The 17,024-nt window shown below is 37.7% G+C and overlaps 1 protein-coding gene across 2 annotated transcripts; it reads right to left on the bottom strand.

Annotated features, from left to right (window-relative positions):
- Nucleotides 1–1,689: 1,689 nt before the first annotated feature.
- LOC129941822 (protein suppressor of hairy wing) lies at nt 1,690–14,196 on the bottom strand. 2 transcript variants are annotated; one of them, XM_056050557.1, is made up of 11 exons: nt 13,942–14,196; nt 13,759–13,888; nt 7,617–8,055; nt 7,388–7,546; nt 6,902–7,332; nt 6,707–6,839; nt 3,031–3,221; nt 2,782–2,957; nt 2,604–2,706; nt 2,153–2,549; nt 1,690–2,082 (listed from the first exon to the last, which is right to left on the bottom strand). In XM_056050557.1, coding segments are annotated over exons 2-11 (2,238 nt in total). In that variant the 5' UTR covers nt 13,761–13,888; nt 13,942–14,196; the 3' UTR covers nt 1,690–1,875. The 2 variants fall into 2 exon arrangements, with proteins under 2 accessions (XP_055906532.1, XP_055906531.1); XM_056050556.1 differs by having other exon boundaries at nt 13,759–14,196.
- Nucleotides 14,197–17,024: the final 2,828 nt, after the last annotated feature.

The raw sequence follows: 17,024 nt of genomic DNA, 5'->3' as shown, positions 1-17,024 counted from the left end.
AGCACTTCAGAGGCGGCATCTCTGATGACTGCAAGGCAATGTTGAAACTGGTTTTCAATTCTTAATGCAGGCAGCATAGGACTCCTTAAGAGGTTACTAGAGACTCGATCGGTAAAGGACATGGCAGTCTCTTGCAATTGCAGCCGTCTAACGTCGAAACTTTTCACAGTACTTCCTTGTTTTGGCTTGGACCGGAATATCCGTAGCCGTACCTTGGCTGAAACGAGGTAGTGGTCCGAGTTAATGTTGGCCCCTCGGAATGTTCGGACATCCTGTATACTGGAGAAGTGTCGTGCGTCGATCGCAATGTGGTCAATCTGGTGGACAGTTGATTGATCAGATTTCCATGTCCCCTTGTGGATATTAAGATGTGTGAACTGCGTACTAGCTACCAGATCGTTTCGCCCCGCAGATAAATCGATCAGCCTGAATCCGTTGTCGGAGGTGGTGTCGTGCAGGCTGTATCTCCCGATTGTGCCACCATAGATAGCTTGGCATTAAAATCTCCTAAGACAATTTTAATGTCATAGTCAGGGCAGAGCTCATAAGTCTTGCCGAAGAGATCGAAGAATATGTCTTTGGTGCATGCGCGCATATTAGGCTTATGTTGGAGAATTTAGCCTTGATGCGGATATTCGTGATGCTCTCGCTCACACTGTTGAAACTCAAGACTTTTTGCCTGACTGATTCTAGTTCCAACAACAAATCCACACCCAAATAGACACTGCCTTTGTTCTCGGTAAAAATCACCGCGCCGCGCCGTAGTATACATCGCACTCTTTCAGTTTGCGTTTGCCCGATCCATCCCATCGCACTTCTTGGATGGTGGTTAATCTGCCTTGCAGCAGTTTAGGGCTTCCGCTAATTGTTCGGCTGCACGTGGTCTATTAAGGGACCTAACATTCCACGTGCATATCCGAAGTCCGTTGTCTTAATTCGTTTGCGTAGGTTGTCAACAGTAAATCCGTTCGTATCCGAGGCATGTTGGTGCTTCGCAACTATGAGGCTTTAACGTGGCCAGGGAGTCACACCGGCGACACAACCCCCAACCTGGAGGGCCAGATCCTTAGTATAACTCCAAGGACGGGGAGCCGGATAAACCGCTCCTTACAAGCCTGGGCTCCGAAAAAGTCGAAGAAGCGCTATAAGGTGTTCACTAAGTAGTTCAACCTTACTGGAACTGTAGAAGCCACCGTTGATTCCATCTCGAGAACTCGTCCGCTGCCGTCTGGATAAGAAGAGGTGCCTTAGTGGAAGCACCTCTCCCCCTTCCCCCTCTTCGTTTACTCATCAGCCAAATGGGTGTGGTTATTTCAGATAATCCGACATATTTCAAAGTTCAGATTTGTTGAAAGCTTTTTATTATTCTCGTTCTCCATAATTGTGTTTTTGCGTTTGGTTAGCTTCCTGCTATTTTAAAACGCGACTGCAAAGGAACAAAGAACCTTGGCTAAAAATGATTCATTGAAATATTAGTAATAGGAAATATTTATAGAAAAAACATGAATTATATTTAACAAATAATAAGCTTTTCGCAAGTGTAACTGTTTTCTTTTCTGATTCTGAAAGAAATTGAAAGGATTTCTGCTGGGATTAAACTTCTGGCGTCTAGAAATCTCAGCTGTAATGTTTAGTAAGAACGCAGTTGAAATCTACCATAGGGCAAATTATAATTAATAAACAAAAATGTTCACATTAAGTAAAATATATTTATTTCTCTATATCTATAAAAATACCTAAAAAAATTGTATTTAAAAATATTTAAACATTACTCAAAGTCCACATAATTCTTTTTTTTAAACATTAACATAAAATAAACTTTTATATTTCTTGATTCTTTTTTTTTAAATTATTTACAAAAAATGTCCACTTTGTTCAATCATCATCATCGTTTTCATTTGTAAGAACAAACTCAATTACCTCATCGATGGGATAATTATTCAATAATTCCTTAATAGTATCATTTTGTATAACAACTGTAAAGAGTAACTTAACATACTCCCTCATTCTGGTGCAATAATCATCGGTGAATACTTGCAGCGAAATATCATATCCACAATTCTCGATAACTTTACAAAGGACCTTTTTGGGTAAAAAATTGTTATTTGTTTTTTTATCAAAGGGAAAATAAAAAAAAAAACTATTGTCTTACCTTTTCAACAGAATCCTTGGGCCAACCGAACTTGGTGAGTGTCTCAGCATCCACCAACATGTCAAGTAACTTTCCAACATTTTCAGTTATTTCCTTTTCTTCCTTGCTTGCAGCCGAGTCTTGCTTGTTTGAGCTTGGATCACGTAAACATTCCGCCATGGACTTTCTAAGTTCAGATCTAAGAGTGGCTTTGGTCTTTGTTTTGAGAGGTGGTTTGGCAGACTCTGCAGAAAGCTCATTACTTTTTGCGATGATGGTGTAGCTCTGAACAGTGGGTGTTTCAGCAAGGTCTTTTTCTTCTAGCTCTGGGATGGTGTCAATAACGTATTCTTCAATAACAACATCTTCAGATTCTGTCTTAACCTCTTCATCGGCCTTTTGGTCCTTCAAATTTGTCCTATAAAGTATGTGCAATAAGATACAAAGTTTTTTTATGGGAATATATACTCACTCATTGTCGGATGGAGTTTCATGGTACTTGAGCATATGAAATTGAAGGGCTTTTGTGTTCTTGTGTTCCGTATTGCATATAAGGCACCGTTTTTTTGCATTCTCTAAAAAATTGATATTAAATAAAATTATACTAAAAATTCCAAGAAAGCGAGAAAGAGAAATAAGGAAAATCATACCCATATGGTCATTAGAAACCTCGTGACGCAAAAATGCCGAAATAGTTCGAAAGCTAACATTACAATCTTCGCAATTGTATTCTTTGCTTTGTTTTCTTTTAGCTGAGTTTGCATCGGTCTTGGGTTGGGTACCTTTTCGCTTTGGATTTCTATGTGATTTCAGATGTTTTTCTAATCTGAGAAAAAAAGACAAACATTTTACAACGTTAAATATATTTTTTTTTAAAGTAAATTATTAATTTTATTTACTGAATTGCAGTTTTGAATTTCTGAGGGCATTCTGCGCATTCATAAGGCCTTAAATGCGTACGGAGATGATTTTTTAATTGGGTAGCTTGTATGAAACGTTTACCGCATTCATCACAGCCATGCGGTTTTTCTCCAGTATGACGTTTCATATGTCTATTGAGGACTTCTTTAACAGCAAATGTTGATTTGCACTAAAATTGAAAAAATAAACAAAATAATTTATTATGTAATATAAAAAAGTAAGTATACGCCCAAGTATTCTTTTATTGGTATAATTTGTCGCAATATAACAAACTCCAAAAATTATAGTCACTTATCAGATTTTCTCTTAAATTTTTAGCTTCATTACGTAAATTAAATATGAGTAATTTGTCTCGACGGCTGGTGTAAGTTCAAGTTCCAATACAACAAATCCACAAGGTCTGATTACAAGGGACAAGCTACAATGGGCTCTCATCAGTTTGAAACCATTTAAATCTGCAGGACCAGATGTAATAATACCAGCCAAACTACAAAAAACTTCAGACATAATTGCACCAATCCTTGAGGCAATTTTTACCAGCTGTCTATACCTGGTCCATATTCCCTCGGCATGGAGACAATGTTAAAGTTGTTTTTATACCCAAGCAGGTAAATGCTCGCGAGTCAATCCTAAAGATCTACGACCTATAAGTCTATCATCATTCCTTCTTAAGACCCTGGAAAGATTGATTGATATATACTACTGTGAAGGTAAATCGGTGGAAACAGCGTCGCACACCTTAGTACGCACCATCGAATATTCCCTCCATCATAAAGAGTTCCTTGACATCGAAGGTTTTTTTAGCATCGTGGACACATCTGCAATCACATTTGCACTAAAATCTCTAAACGTAGAGAGTTCGCTTGGGGAGTTAATTCATTTAATTAGAGGGACACCTTAAGGTGGTGTTCTATCACCTCTCCTCTGAAACCTTGTGTTGAATGAAATCCTAACTGGTCTGGATGCCCAGGGTTTCATTTTTTATTTTTTTTAGACAATAAACTTAATTGAAAATGCAATGTACAGGTAAGAATTACGCATTGGCTTTACACATCGGTAAGATTTTATGTTCGGTGTGGCAGTATGGTGGACTGCTTTAGAGAAAGCTATAACCCGCGAAAAATTAAATAAAGTCTTGATATATTTAGCAAACAAATAGCCGCAAGCTATGCTATTCGCCTCTAAGCTTCCTCGCAGTAGACTAACAACAACATTGGCCACTCCATAATTCTTATGTATTTAGAAACAATTCTAAAGTACTACTCAGACTACACATCCCCCAACTGCAATTCGACAGAAACTTCCTGATTTCTATACCTTCCACATCTTTCTGGGAGGATAGGTCATTCCTGGAAGACGAGTCAATCCATTATTATACAGATGGTTCAAAAACAAAAGAAGGGATTGGTGGAGGTGTGTGCTCTGAACGACTAACATTAAGTCTCTCATTCCGCCTCCCCAATCATTGTAGCGTGTTCCAGGTGGAACTAATAACAGAATAAACCAAAATATGTTTAATTTAACTGCCAAAGTCACTCACTCGTCTCCGTATTCGCCTCTACCGCCTATTACCATTATCTCATCCATTACCTTAATCGCCTCCTCCAATCGCGTTACAACCCTGAGGTTCAATTCAACAACAAGACACTTCTTTACAAAACGAGACAGTTGCTCAAGAATGTAACTGTAAATCATGTTCTAGGCCTGATTATGATAAAATGGTCCAGTGTGATCTCTGTGATGAATGGCATCATTTTAATTGTACAATTGTTTCAACAGGTATTGAAAATACAGATTGGTCTTGTCCAAAGTGCACCTCAAAGCAAACTACCGATCAAGTTTTGCCACAAGGCTCGCAAAATGCACAGCAATCCCATACCCAACCAGCTCCAACGTCACAAGATCCAGAGCTACTCCCACTTATCCAATTTACCGAAACTTAACAGCATAAAGCAAAAGGTGTTAATAATCCGAAGTCAACAAGCTCTTAAAAATCTATAAAGCTTTAGAGAAAAAGGCTAAAGAATATCAAAATATAGTCTCTTAGAACAACAAACATCTGATCAACATGCAAAAGTGACAGATTACAACAGTGGGTCACACAACAATCTACAAGCTATAAAAAGCCAATGAACGAACAACCCATTGTTCAACAAAATATAGTAATAAAAAGAGCTATTGATAACGAAAAATTGGAACAGCCTCTGAAGGTCATCCCTAACTCTAGCGAAACTTGGGTTGCTACCAGAGCTACCACAGTGCCTTCGAAGGTCATCCCTAACCCTAATAAAGCGTGGATTGGTACAAGACCTAACACAGTGCCTACAATTAAAAAAAATAAAGATTCTTTGTATAACAGCACAAGCCATTTTCCAGATCAACTTCCCACTTTCAGTCAACCTCAGATCAATGCGAATGCACACCAACTCTTACCTAGTCTGAGTTGTTTGCAAATTGAGACAAGACCTATAGCTCCTAAAGAATTACCCAGCTTTTCTGGATATGCTTAAGATTGGCCTCTCTTTATCGCTTCTTATGAGAATTCTACTCGATCATGTGGTTTCTCTAACAATGAGAATCTTAACCGTTTGCAGAAGTGTCTTAAACGAAGAGCATTAGATTCTGTAAGATCGAAACTTATGTATCCAGAACAAGTGCCAAATATTATTTCCATTTTACGAATGATGTTCGGCAGCCCAGAAACTTTCATAGACAGTTTAATAAACAAGTTGAAAGCCGAACAACCACCTTAGCCTGATCGATTCGATTCACTGGTCACGTTCGCCTTTTCGGTGGACAATATAGTTGACATCATGCAAGCTACTGGTTTACACTCTTACCTAAACAACCCCTCTCTGTTAAGAGAACTAACTAACTAACTTAATTGGGGAACCTTTAAACTTGAAAGAAGAGATGTTAATCTTTCGACATTTAGTGTCTGGCTCAAACAAATAGCTCAAGCCGCATGCGAACTCATAGATATGACATGCTCTCGATCAAAATAAAAATCAAATGGGGTGGCGCAACAGTCCGGTGTGAACCAGGGCCTAGTGACTTACAACTCTCAACCATTCCTGTGTGCGAGTACTGTTGTCAGGAATGGAAGGGACCTACAATTTTAGGCCGAATCCGAACGGCTAATTTGAGAAGGCACTTTTTCATGACAAGAATTACTCTTGAAGGATTTGTCAATTCCTCGCAAGAGGCAGTACCCGGGAAAACTATTTTTTTAATTAAGGTGGCACAGGCAGGGATTGAACCCAAGACCCCTTGCATGACAGTCCAACGCACTAACCATCATGCCACGGGTACTACATGCTCTCGATCAACCGAAATGAAAACTGAAAAGAAAAAACCGAGTACAACTTTTTTCAATGCAAATCATCAGTTGAAAATAAAACACAAGCTCCACGAACAACTGCAAATCCATAGAGCAATGTACTCAATTCATAAATTTGAGTTTAAAACAGAAATGGGATAAAATAAAAAAAGCATTTTCTCTTTCGAACTTGTTTGGTTTGGCATTATCATTAATAACCCGAGATGTAGTGTTGGTTTCGGTAACAGGTTGATTTAAGTTATGTTTCATTGGTAACTTTTCTCAGAAAGTACTTTGCGTAAGAACAGTGTATTGATTTGAAATTTAAAACTTACCACCGAACAAGTATATGGTTTCTCGCCTGTATGAAACCTCCTATGCTTTTTCAAAGCAACCAAAGATGGAAAGTTTTTATCACAAAGATCACAATCAAAAGGCCTCTCTCCAGTGTGGGTTCGAATATGAATACTTAAAAAAAGAAAAGAAAATTAATTCTATTTCGTAAAATATAAAAAGGATCATAAACTTACTTCAGTGTTGATAAACTGTAAAAACACTTTTTGCAACATGGACACATATAATCTGTTTTCTTAGCTGTTGGCCCTTGGCCCAAATGCGATTTCAAATGTGAACGTAAATTGTCCAACCGAGCAAATTCTTTATTACAAACATTACAAGCTATGGTATCAGCTTTTTTTCCACCACAAGTCGAAAAGTTCAAATGCCTTTTCAAGTGATAATGTCTAGTGAAATCTTTGCCACAGGTTTTACATGCAAATGGCTTGCCACGTGACATATGCTGATCCATATGAAGTTCTAATAAGGCTGCTGTTCGAATTTTTCCATTGCATATTGCACAAGGAAAATCATTTTTCTCCGAATGAATTAAAAACATATGACGCTCCAAACTCAGTTGAGTTTTGAATGTTTTTGGACAATCGGCACAGTTAATGTGACCACCCTAAAAGCATAATAATAATTCAAATAATAAAACATTGTTTTCTAATTCTTCTTACATGACATGTATCGTAGCTATCACCACAGCAAAAGCAAATATCTTTTTTATGCATGTGCAAGGATTCCATTTCTATTTTATCTATATTCCGCAGCATCTCTTCTCTTCGTGATACTAATTCAGCGGTAAATATGCAAAAAGCAATATGTCGCTTAAGAGCCTTTAAATATAAAGAAACAAAAAACATTATTTAAAATACCACAAACTATATTTAAAAGACAAAATCTTACCTTGATAGTTCGAAATGATTTAAAACATTTGCCACAAACATGTTCGACAATTTCTTGTGTCCTAACAACCATTGCATCGAGGTCATCATCATTATCGACTTCGTTGCCTTCTGCGTCTTCTTCGATTTGAATTTCTTCAGTACATTCGGCGACAGGGCCTTCTCCTTCGCTTGCAACATTAAAATTATCACTAAGTACAAAATTAATTTCATTCTCTTGCTCCTCGTCATCATTTTTGAATTCGGTCAAGACATAATGTTCAGTTGGAGCTTCTGCTTCTGCTTCGGCTTCGGTGAGAATGAAGTCTACTTCTTCATCTAATTCAGCTGTCCGAATTGGTTTTTTGTTATTTAAGAGATATTTTTTGATAGACGCTTGTTGTTTTTGTGGTGGTTTAGATGGTGGTGCAAGGGCTTTACTTCTTGTTGTTCGCGTTGACCTGGAAACAAAGATGTAGTTATATTAATGTAAGGATGTTTTATGTATTTTAACATCTTGAAAAATGTGTGTATTCAATTATTAAATCTAAAGTTTTTAGAAATATCATAAACCATTCTTCTATGCGGCTAATGTCAGCGACAGAGGGGGCCAACAGTTTTAATGCCGAACCGAAGTTGATTATTGAAAGACCAAAGAGAGGCAGTACCAGTTAAAAAAAAAAAAAATATCTCAAAAACGGATGTAGCCATATCTTAAGAACAAGTGAAGATATTGACTTTAAATACATTTCGTTATATAAATAATAATGCAGAAAGATGCAAAAAGAGCTCTAAAAAAAATAGAGTGGAAGGTGGTCATGTGTTATTTTTGTCTGTTGTTCTCTTCTCTCTGTTTTTCTGTCTTGTATTATTGTCTTGTGTTGTTATCACCTATCCTATCACACTTAGTCGCTCAAGGTGCTGTGTTTCTAGTTCTACTCTGTACATTTATGTGCTGAGTAGTATGTAATGTAATGTTACTTTCATCAGCAAATATTTAATCTTCCCATCAAGATGCATTCTTATTTTTGTGTTCTTTGCAAACTTGATCCGAATTTAACTTTAAAATGATTGTAATGCAAATGTTTATTATTTATTATAACAATATTTTGCCAAATATTGTGTTTATTGCTAGTTATTATTATTTTTAATATTCCTTTTGCTTCACATTAGTTCTCAAGCTTCTGCCACGTTCAAAGCTTAAAAATTCGCGAGTTCAGCTAACGCCACCAGAGGGTTCACTGGCAATGATATGAACACGAATTTGTACGATATGATTCGAATTTTAAGAGCAGAAAATAATGGATTAAAAATATGTCATTTAAACGCTTAGAGTTGACCAATAAATTAGGGGTATTTAAGTACATGTTTGTGGAATCTAAAATAGATATCGTATCTGTGTCTGAAACCTGGTTTCAACCAGGCATTTGTGATGATTTTTATAGTTTGAAGGGTTTCAAAATTTTCCGAGCCGATAGAAAGTTCAGTTGTGCTTATGGGGGAGGTGCCACTTTGTTTGTGCGTGACGGGATAAGTTGTAAATTAATATGCAAATCTGATGACGACTGTCCTTTTGAATATGTCTTTGTCAGTATCGTTTGTAACACTGAAAATGTTTTACTTGGATCAGTTTACAGGCCATACAACCATATTACCATAATACCATTGAATACGACGTTAGAGACAATTTCTTCTTGCTTTTATGACTTTATTATGAAAAAAACTTGGTTCTTTAACCTCTGGCAAAAAATTATATTGGCAAACAATCACCATCCTATTGGTGACGTCGATAGTGATGCACTCAACAAAAAGTTTTCGTCCATTCACTTAAAAGTTGCTTCACCCGTTCATTCCCTTACTGAGGAGGAACCAACTGCTATCAATAGCTCTCTGAGTTTTATAAGAATACAAGAGGAAGACATTGTATAGACATATGGCTTGGACCAAATGGACTTAAGTTCTTGAGACTACTGGTTCCATATATACTGCGCTATATAACCTACATATTTAACAGCATATTGACTACTTCCGAGTTTCCTTTAGAATGGAAGAAGGCTAAGATTATTCTACTGCTACAGAATTTCGGCCGATTGCCATTCTCCGTTTCTTTCGAAGGTGTTTAAAAAAACTATTCTGGGGCAGATCCAAAAATATCTTACAATCAACAACCTGTTCCACCTGTCCACGTAAAAGCTTTCATAGTTGCGAAGCACCAACAAGCCTCGGATACGGACGGATTTACTGTTGACAACCAACGCAAACGAATAAAGGACAACGAACTTCGGATATGCACGTGGAATGTTAGGTCCCTTAACAGACCACGTGCGGCCGAAGAATTAGCGGAGGCCCTAGACCGCTACAAAGCAGATATCACCGCCATCCAGGAAATACGATGGGATGGGCCGGGAAAAAAGAGGATGAAAAACTGCGATATTTACTATGGGTACTGCTACCACGAAAACCAACAGCGCTTATTTGGATGCGGCTTCGTCATTGGAAGCAGACTTAGGCAAGAAGTCTTGAGCTATAGGTGCATCAATGAGCGCCTCATGACCATACGCCTGATATGCGCACACGCCCCCACAGAAGAGAAAGACGACAACACCAAAGATATGTTCTTCGAGCTCCTAAACAAAACATATGAGCAGTGCCCTAGCTACGATATTAAAATAGTCCTGGGCGATTTTAATGCCAAGCTAGGAAGCGAAGACATCTTTGGTGGAATAATCGGGAAGAACAGCCTGCACGACAACACTTCCGACAATGGATTCAGGCTCATATATTTTGCTGCGGGGCGAAACGTCATGGTAGCCAGTACGCGTTTTCCACACCTCAACATCCACAAAGGAACTTGGACTTCTCCAGATCAATCTACCGTCAAGCAGATTGACCATATTGCGATCGGCGCCAGGCACGCTTCCAGCATTTTGGATGTACGAACTTTCCAAGGAGCTAACATCGACTCGGACCACTACCTCGTTGTAGCCAAGGTAGCACTTCGGATTTCCAGTCCCAAGGCAAAACAGGGAGGTGCTGGGAGAAGGTACAACGTCGAACGGCTACAATCGCCAGAGATCGCCAAATCCTTTTCCGACCGAGTTACAAGTAACCTCTCTCGAAGTTCTCTGCCGCCAACACAATGTGTCGAAAACCAGTGGCAACATTGCCAAGATGCAATCAGAGAAGCCACCTCTGATGTGCTGGACGAGAGCTGCTCGTGAGCTCTATGAGCAGAAGAGGCGAGAGGAACGCCGACTTCTCAGAAGGAAAAAGAGAGGGCATGAGAAGCGTGCGGTCGAAGATGTTGAGAGGTATAAGAGCAGGAATGAGGTTCGAAAGTTTTATGAACAGGTGAAACGAAATTCACAGCTACATAAACCTAGAACCGAAGGCTGCAAAGAAGAAAGTGGAAACATCATAGTGGAACCGCAGTCAATGCTAAGGATATGGAAGGACCACTTCTGCAGACTGTATAACGGCGATGAAGAACTGAATTCCGCTGTAAGGCAGAATGATCCATTCAATATAGACGACGAAAGCCAACAATCCCGTCCTCCCGACTAAGACGAAGTAAAGATTGCCATATCTAAGTTGAAGTCTAATAAAGCCGCTGGAGCAGATGGCTTGAATGCCGAGCTCTTTAAAGCAGCTGGAGATAAGTTGGTTAGGAGCATGCACCAACTTATCTGTAAGATATGGTCGGAAGAAAACATGCCCGATGAATGGAACCTCAGTATTGTTTGTCCGATCCTGAAAAAAGGAGACCCTCTAAACTGCACCAACTATAGAGGAATAAGTCTACTTAACATCGCTTATAAAATCTTCTCTGCCGTAATATGTGAACGTCTAAAGCCCATCGTCAACAACCTGATAGGTCCTTATCAGTGTGCTTTTAGACCACGAAAGTCCACAGTTGATCAAATATTCACATTACGGCAGACCCTGGAAAAAACTCAAGAGCGCCAAATCGACACCCACCATCTTTTCATCGATTTCAAGGCCGCATATGACAGCATCTACAGGGACGAGCTGTATAGAGCCATGTCTAGTTTTGGCATCCCTGCCAAACTCGTCCGTTTGTGCAGGATGACCATGGAGAATTCACGCTGCTCCATAAAGGTTGGAAACAACTTAACAGAACCTTTTGATGTCAAAAAAGTTTTTAGACAAGGTGATGCGCTGTCATGCGATTTTTTTAACATCGTGCTTGAAAGAATAGTGCAGAGGTCACACGTCAACACTAGAGGCACTATCTTTCAAAGTCCGTCCAATTACTAGCATATTCAGATGACATTGACATAATCGGAAGAACTCAGCGTGATGTCAATGAGGCTTTTGTGAGTATTGAGGCAGATTCGGCAAAAATGGGTTCGGTTAATGAGGGCAAAACAAAGTACATGCTGTCGTCTAGAAAGGACATACAAAACCGACGTCTTGGTCAAAACGTCACAATCGACAGACGTAACTTTGAGGTAGTCAAGGACTTCGTCTACCTAGGCTCCGCTGTAAACGCAGAAAACAACACCAGCGCTGAGACCAAACGCTACTATACGGTGCAGAAGCATGGACCATGACAAAAGCGGATGAAAGCACCTTGGGTCGCTTCGAGAGAAAAGTTCTTCGTGTGATCTACGGTCCCGTATGCATCGAAGGGGAGTGGAGGAGAAGATGGAACGACGAGCTGTACGGGCTGAACAGCGACGTAGACTTAGCCAGAAGGGTAAAAGTCCAACGACTAAGATGGCTGGGTCACGTAGAGCGCATGGAAACCAATGCTCCGGCCCGAAAAGTCTTCGAATCCGCACCCACAGGACAGCGCAGTAGAGAAAGACCGCAGATCAGGTGGCGCGAACAAGTGGAAGGTGACCTCACCCAACTTGGAGCGCGAAACTGGAGACATCTAGCTAGGGACCGAGCTAGTTTGTTGGGTGAGGCTCTAGTTCACACAGGACTGTAGCGCCACCTTAAGTAAGTACATTAGAAGAAAATAAATAAATACAAAATATTTAAAACAAATTTTATAAAAATAGTTTTTGGCTTTTATGTCATATTGATAAACATTTGAAAAATGCTAGTATGCCAATACTTTTCTCCATGCGTGTATTAACTTTTTTGTATGCTTTGAATTCCAAGTTTACGCTTATGTTTGTGCCATGCATTTGATGATTTTTTTTTTTAATTTTTATTAATTTTTTTTGTTGTTTTTCTCTTGTTTATTTTACATAAAATAATAAATAAAAGAAAATTGAAAAAAAAGTTCTAAAAACATAACATTTTAATAATTTAAAACAGCAAAACTGATTTTTTTTTTGCTGGTGTACGCACAATTTTGAGAGTAACTGTAGGTATATGGATCAAATTCTTTCATTTTGATTGACATTAATCAACTAACACCTTAGACGATTCCACCCCTGCTTAATTCATTTGTTTCTTAAACTGGGACGGTTATATTTTAGATATTTCTAATATTCTGGGAGTTTACCATTAAGAAGAATCGAATCGAAGTGTAAGTTCTTACTTTGTTCCAAAAAAAAGATCCCCGCCAAAATCTTTAAATGTGAAAAGAAACGAAACTATACAATTTATATTCACATTACAAATTATATACAAAGCAAACTCATGTCGCACACGGTCGGCGTATCTTTTATGTTCGCACCTACTAAAAGAAAAATATGTTAGCTGGCATAATATTGATTACGGTCGCTTTTCCTTTCCACAAGAAACAAAAAACTAACTTGTTGCATGCTCCTAAACCCAAATACAGACAAGTATTTTTTCTGTTGCTGGACCAAATATCTAATTGGGCAATTTTCACAACCAGCCTCAATAAGTATCTTACGAAAAGTATTTTCTTTCTCATTTTTCCCTAAATGCAAGCAATAAAAGTGAACGATGAACAAAGCGAAGAAACGAAGATGAAGGGGTTGCATTTTCGTTTCGATGAATAATCACAAACAAGTGCAACAATTTAATACAAATTTAAGAAGAACCCTTAACGATTATACATTTTATTTGTTAATTTGAAGGTTCTTTGTGAAACATTAAAATAAAGTTTCTTGTCTCGGAGAAAGTTATTGTATCGAAATCGATAGATACTCTGATGATTAGATTAATGATTATAATAATAAAGATAATTAAACTAAAACAATATTTACTTTACTTACATTTTTTAAATGGTTTTGATTCTGCTCCTAGGATGACCCGTTTTCGTTTCGGCACAACAAGTGAAAAGTGAAGTCGATTGTCAAGTCGAGTGAAAATCTTATGAATTGTTTTTAGAGAAGGGAAGAATGCCTAAAAGTGTTCTACATAGATGGACCTTGCTTTATTGACAATAAATTATTTACTTAAATAAAACCACCACGACACGACTGCAGTTTTAGTGCTTAAATAAATTTGTATTTAACTTTTAATCAATTTGCACAAATTGAAATTTGATGTTACAAAAGACTATTGACTTATTCAATTTTTATTAAATCAATTATTGCACTTTAATTGTAATTTTACCTAACGCTATGCACCAAAAAAAAAGAAGAAAAATCCAACAGACGGAAGAAAAACCTAAAATTCCATCAATTAAAATAAAAAATCATCAAAAATGAAAGAAAAATACGCATTGTAATAGAATTGTTTGTGTTACAAGAAAATAATCGCTGAAATAAAATGTAGCAGAGTGCGATTTCATCGGAATCAATTCGTTGTTTTGGTGTTATACTCACGTTACATCGAACGAATTGTCCAGGGGTGGAGTCGACTAAGTCATAACCTGTGTTTATTTAGGATTCAATAATTTCCAGTGGATATGGTTAAAATTTTAAATAAACAAATTTACTACTGATAAGGGAAGAATACACAAACAAAACTTCACTTTTATTTACTTTTACATTTATTATTATAAAATAGAAAAAAAGAAGCGCAAAGACATCAGAGATAGATTTATTGATTTAAAACCAATATGAAAAGTAGGATTTAAATTTTTTTCTTCTGTGTCCTATAATTTTATTGTGACAAGAAGTGTGGCTAGAGTATGTGAATAGCGTGGTAGATAATAATACAAATTCAAATTTTTAGAATGCATTGCGACGGAAGCGGAGAAGATGGGTTTAGTGGTCAATGAGGGCAAGACCAAGTATATGCTGCCATCAAAAAAAGACATTGAGCGATGACGTCTTGGATAAAATGGAACCATAAACAGCTATAACTTTGAGGAAGTTAAGGACTACGTCTACCTAGAAGTGGCGATGGCACCATATAAGTCGATTCCCATCGTCTTACCCTTTGTAAATTTCAATATCAACAAAAAAAATTTCATGCAACATGTATGCAAACAAAACATTCAACAGCAACGCTTGTGACATCGACATTATTTTACAATAATTAAATTAACATGTATTTTTATCTTTAAAGGTATGCCGGGAAACAAAATTTGTTTTCTCTCCCTTTTTCGCTTCTACTTCTCGCTACGCGCATGCTCCTTTATTCAACCAACGCTTTCTTAAACATAGAAATAACCCGATGTTCACCGACTTTCTAATATATAAAATTCTCCTGTCACAGTGTTAATTGCCATACTCCTCCGAAACGGCTTAACCAATTTTAATGAAATTAAGCATAATTATTCGGCAGATCTGAGAATAGGTTTTTATCTATTTTTTATATTCGTAAGTGATATGGTTTAAAAAAAAAAAAAAAAAAATGGGGTGGCGCAACAGTCCGTTGTGAACCATTGCCTAGTGACTAACAACTCTCAACCATTCCTGTGTGCGAGTGCTGTTGTCAGGAATGGAAGGGACCTACGATTTAAGGCCGAATCCGAACGGCTAGTTTGAGAAAGCACTTTTTTCATGACAAGAATTACTCTTGAAGGATTTGTCAATTCCTCGCAAGAGGCAGTACCCGCGAAAATTAATTTTTTAAATTAAGCTGGCACAGGCAGGGATTGAACCCAAGACCCCTTGCATGACAGTCCAACGCACTAACCATCATGCCACGGGTACTAAGTGATATGGTTTAATTGCATAAATATCGTAGGCGATGCAACGATCTTACGATAGTATTCAGAGGCGCAATGTACAATGAAGCATTGCTTGCTATTAAGGATCTTTGCATTATCATTGCCAACCTACCACTCATTAATTTCGCTATGCATTCACCAAATCGAAATGCATCTGATTTAATAGATAATGAATCGAATCGTAAACTACAATACAATACGGTATGGTAGCATTGACTGTTACAAATTCTGTCATTTCGGGAACTTTATTGGATGGAGGCAGAACAGCTCATTCAGCATTAACAGTGTCAATAAATTTCAAAATAACCCAGAAGCGGTGTGCAATATAAAAAACAATCATCCATGGCCACAGTGAATGCACAATGGCACACAAATATTAGACGTTTAACAGGACATTAAGAGATATTCAAAACAATGACAGACTATTAGCAAATGCTTCAAGTTCCATCCGCTGAAGCAATCTCCAAACAACTGTTAGATATAGGTGGCGGAAAAGTTACTACAGATGAAACTGGATGCATAAAATACTCGGTCGATTTCTGCACGAATTCACAAGATGCTCTCATTGAACAGACATTTCCCGATGTACACAGACAATATACGAATCATGTGTCTGCAGAAAGAGACATTTTAGCAGAAAAAATTAAAATTAAATCTCAAGATACAACATTTGTTAACAGAAGACTTGGTGTCATACAAGTCTATTGATAAAGTTTGTGATGCTACTGAAGCTCTAAATTATACAACTTGTATAATAAATTGTTTGGTGATTTGTTATTTAAATATTTTGTCACCGTAAACAGTTTTCTATACCTCAAACCATAACCACTTATACACCACATCCTTACACACTTACAATTATTTAAATGCCAACACAACGTTTGTCAGGTCAGCTTGTAATATAATATATTTCCTCTATGATAATGACTTTGGAAACCTTAAAAATAAAATAAAATTGGGTGGCGCAACAGTGCGTTGAGAACTAGGGCCTAGTGACTTACAACTCTAAACAATTCCTGTGAGCGAGTAATGTTGTCAGGAATGAAGGGGACCTTATATGTTTATATGCCGAACCCGACCTACAGTTTAATACCTCGCAAGAGGCAGTACCCGTGAAAAGACCTAAGATGGCATAGGCAGGGATAGAACCCAAGACCTCTGGCATGACAGTCCAAGGCACTGACCATCATGCCACGGGTACTACCTTGGCAACCTTAATTTCTTTAAAAAAAAAGTGATAGATATATGACGCTCAACCTTTCCTTTGAGCTTATCTATTAAATTATAAAGTAAAGATATTTGTTTTTTTTCTCACAATCATCTCCGAATATTTTTTCGAAAACTGGATGTTGAAATCACAAATAGAAAAATAGAATGCTTTGAGAAATTTGAATCAATTTTCGAAAGTCTTATAGG

Source organism: Eupeodes corollae, chromosome 1 (genome assembly GCF_945859685.1).
Source record: "Eupeodes corollae chromosome 1, idEupCoro1.1, whole genome shotgun sequence".
In the NCBI taxonomy this organism is placed as follows: Eukaryota; Metazoa; Arthropoda; class Insecta; order Diptera; family Syrphidae; genus Eupeodes; species Eupeodes corollae.
Note: the sequence above shows the minus strand (reverse complement) of the source record. Positions and strands in the feature narration are given on the sequence as shown.

What these genes read in the sequence shown, in the direction of transcription:
- LOC129941822 (XM_056050556.1), bottom strand. An exon ending in AATCATTTCGAACTATCAAG is followed by an intron (nt 7,547 to 7,616) that starts GTAAGATTTTGT and finishes TTATATTTAAAG; the next exon opens with GCTCTTAAGCGACATATTGC. An exon ending in GAAACTCCATCCGACAATGA is followed by an intron (nt 2,550 to 2,603) that starts GTGAGTATATAT and finishes CATACTTTATAG; the next exon opens with GACAAATTTGAAGGACCAAA.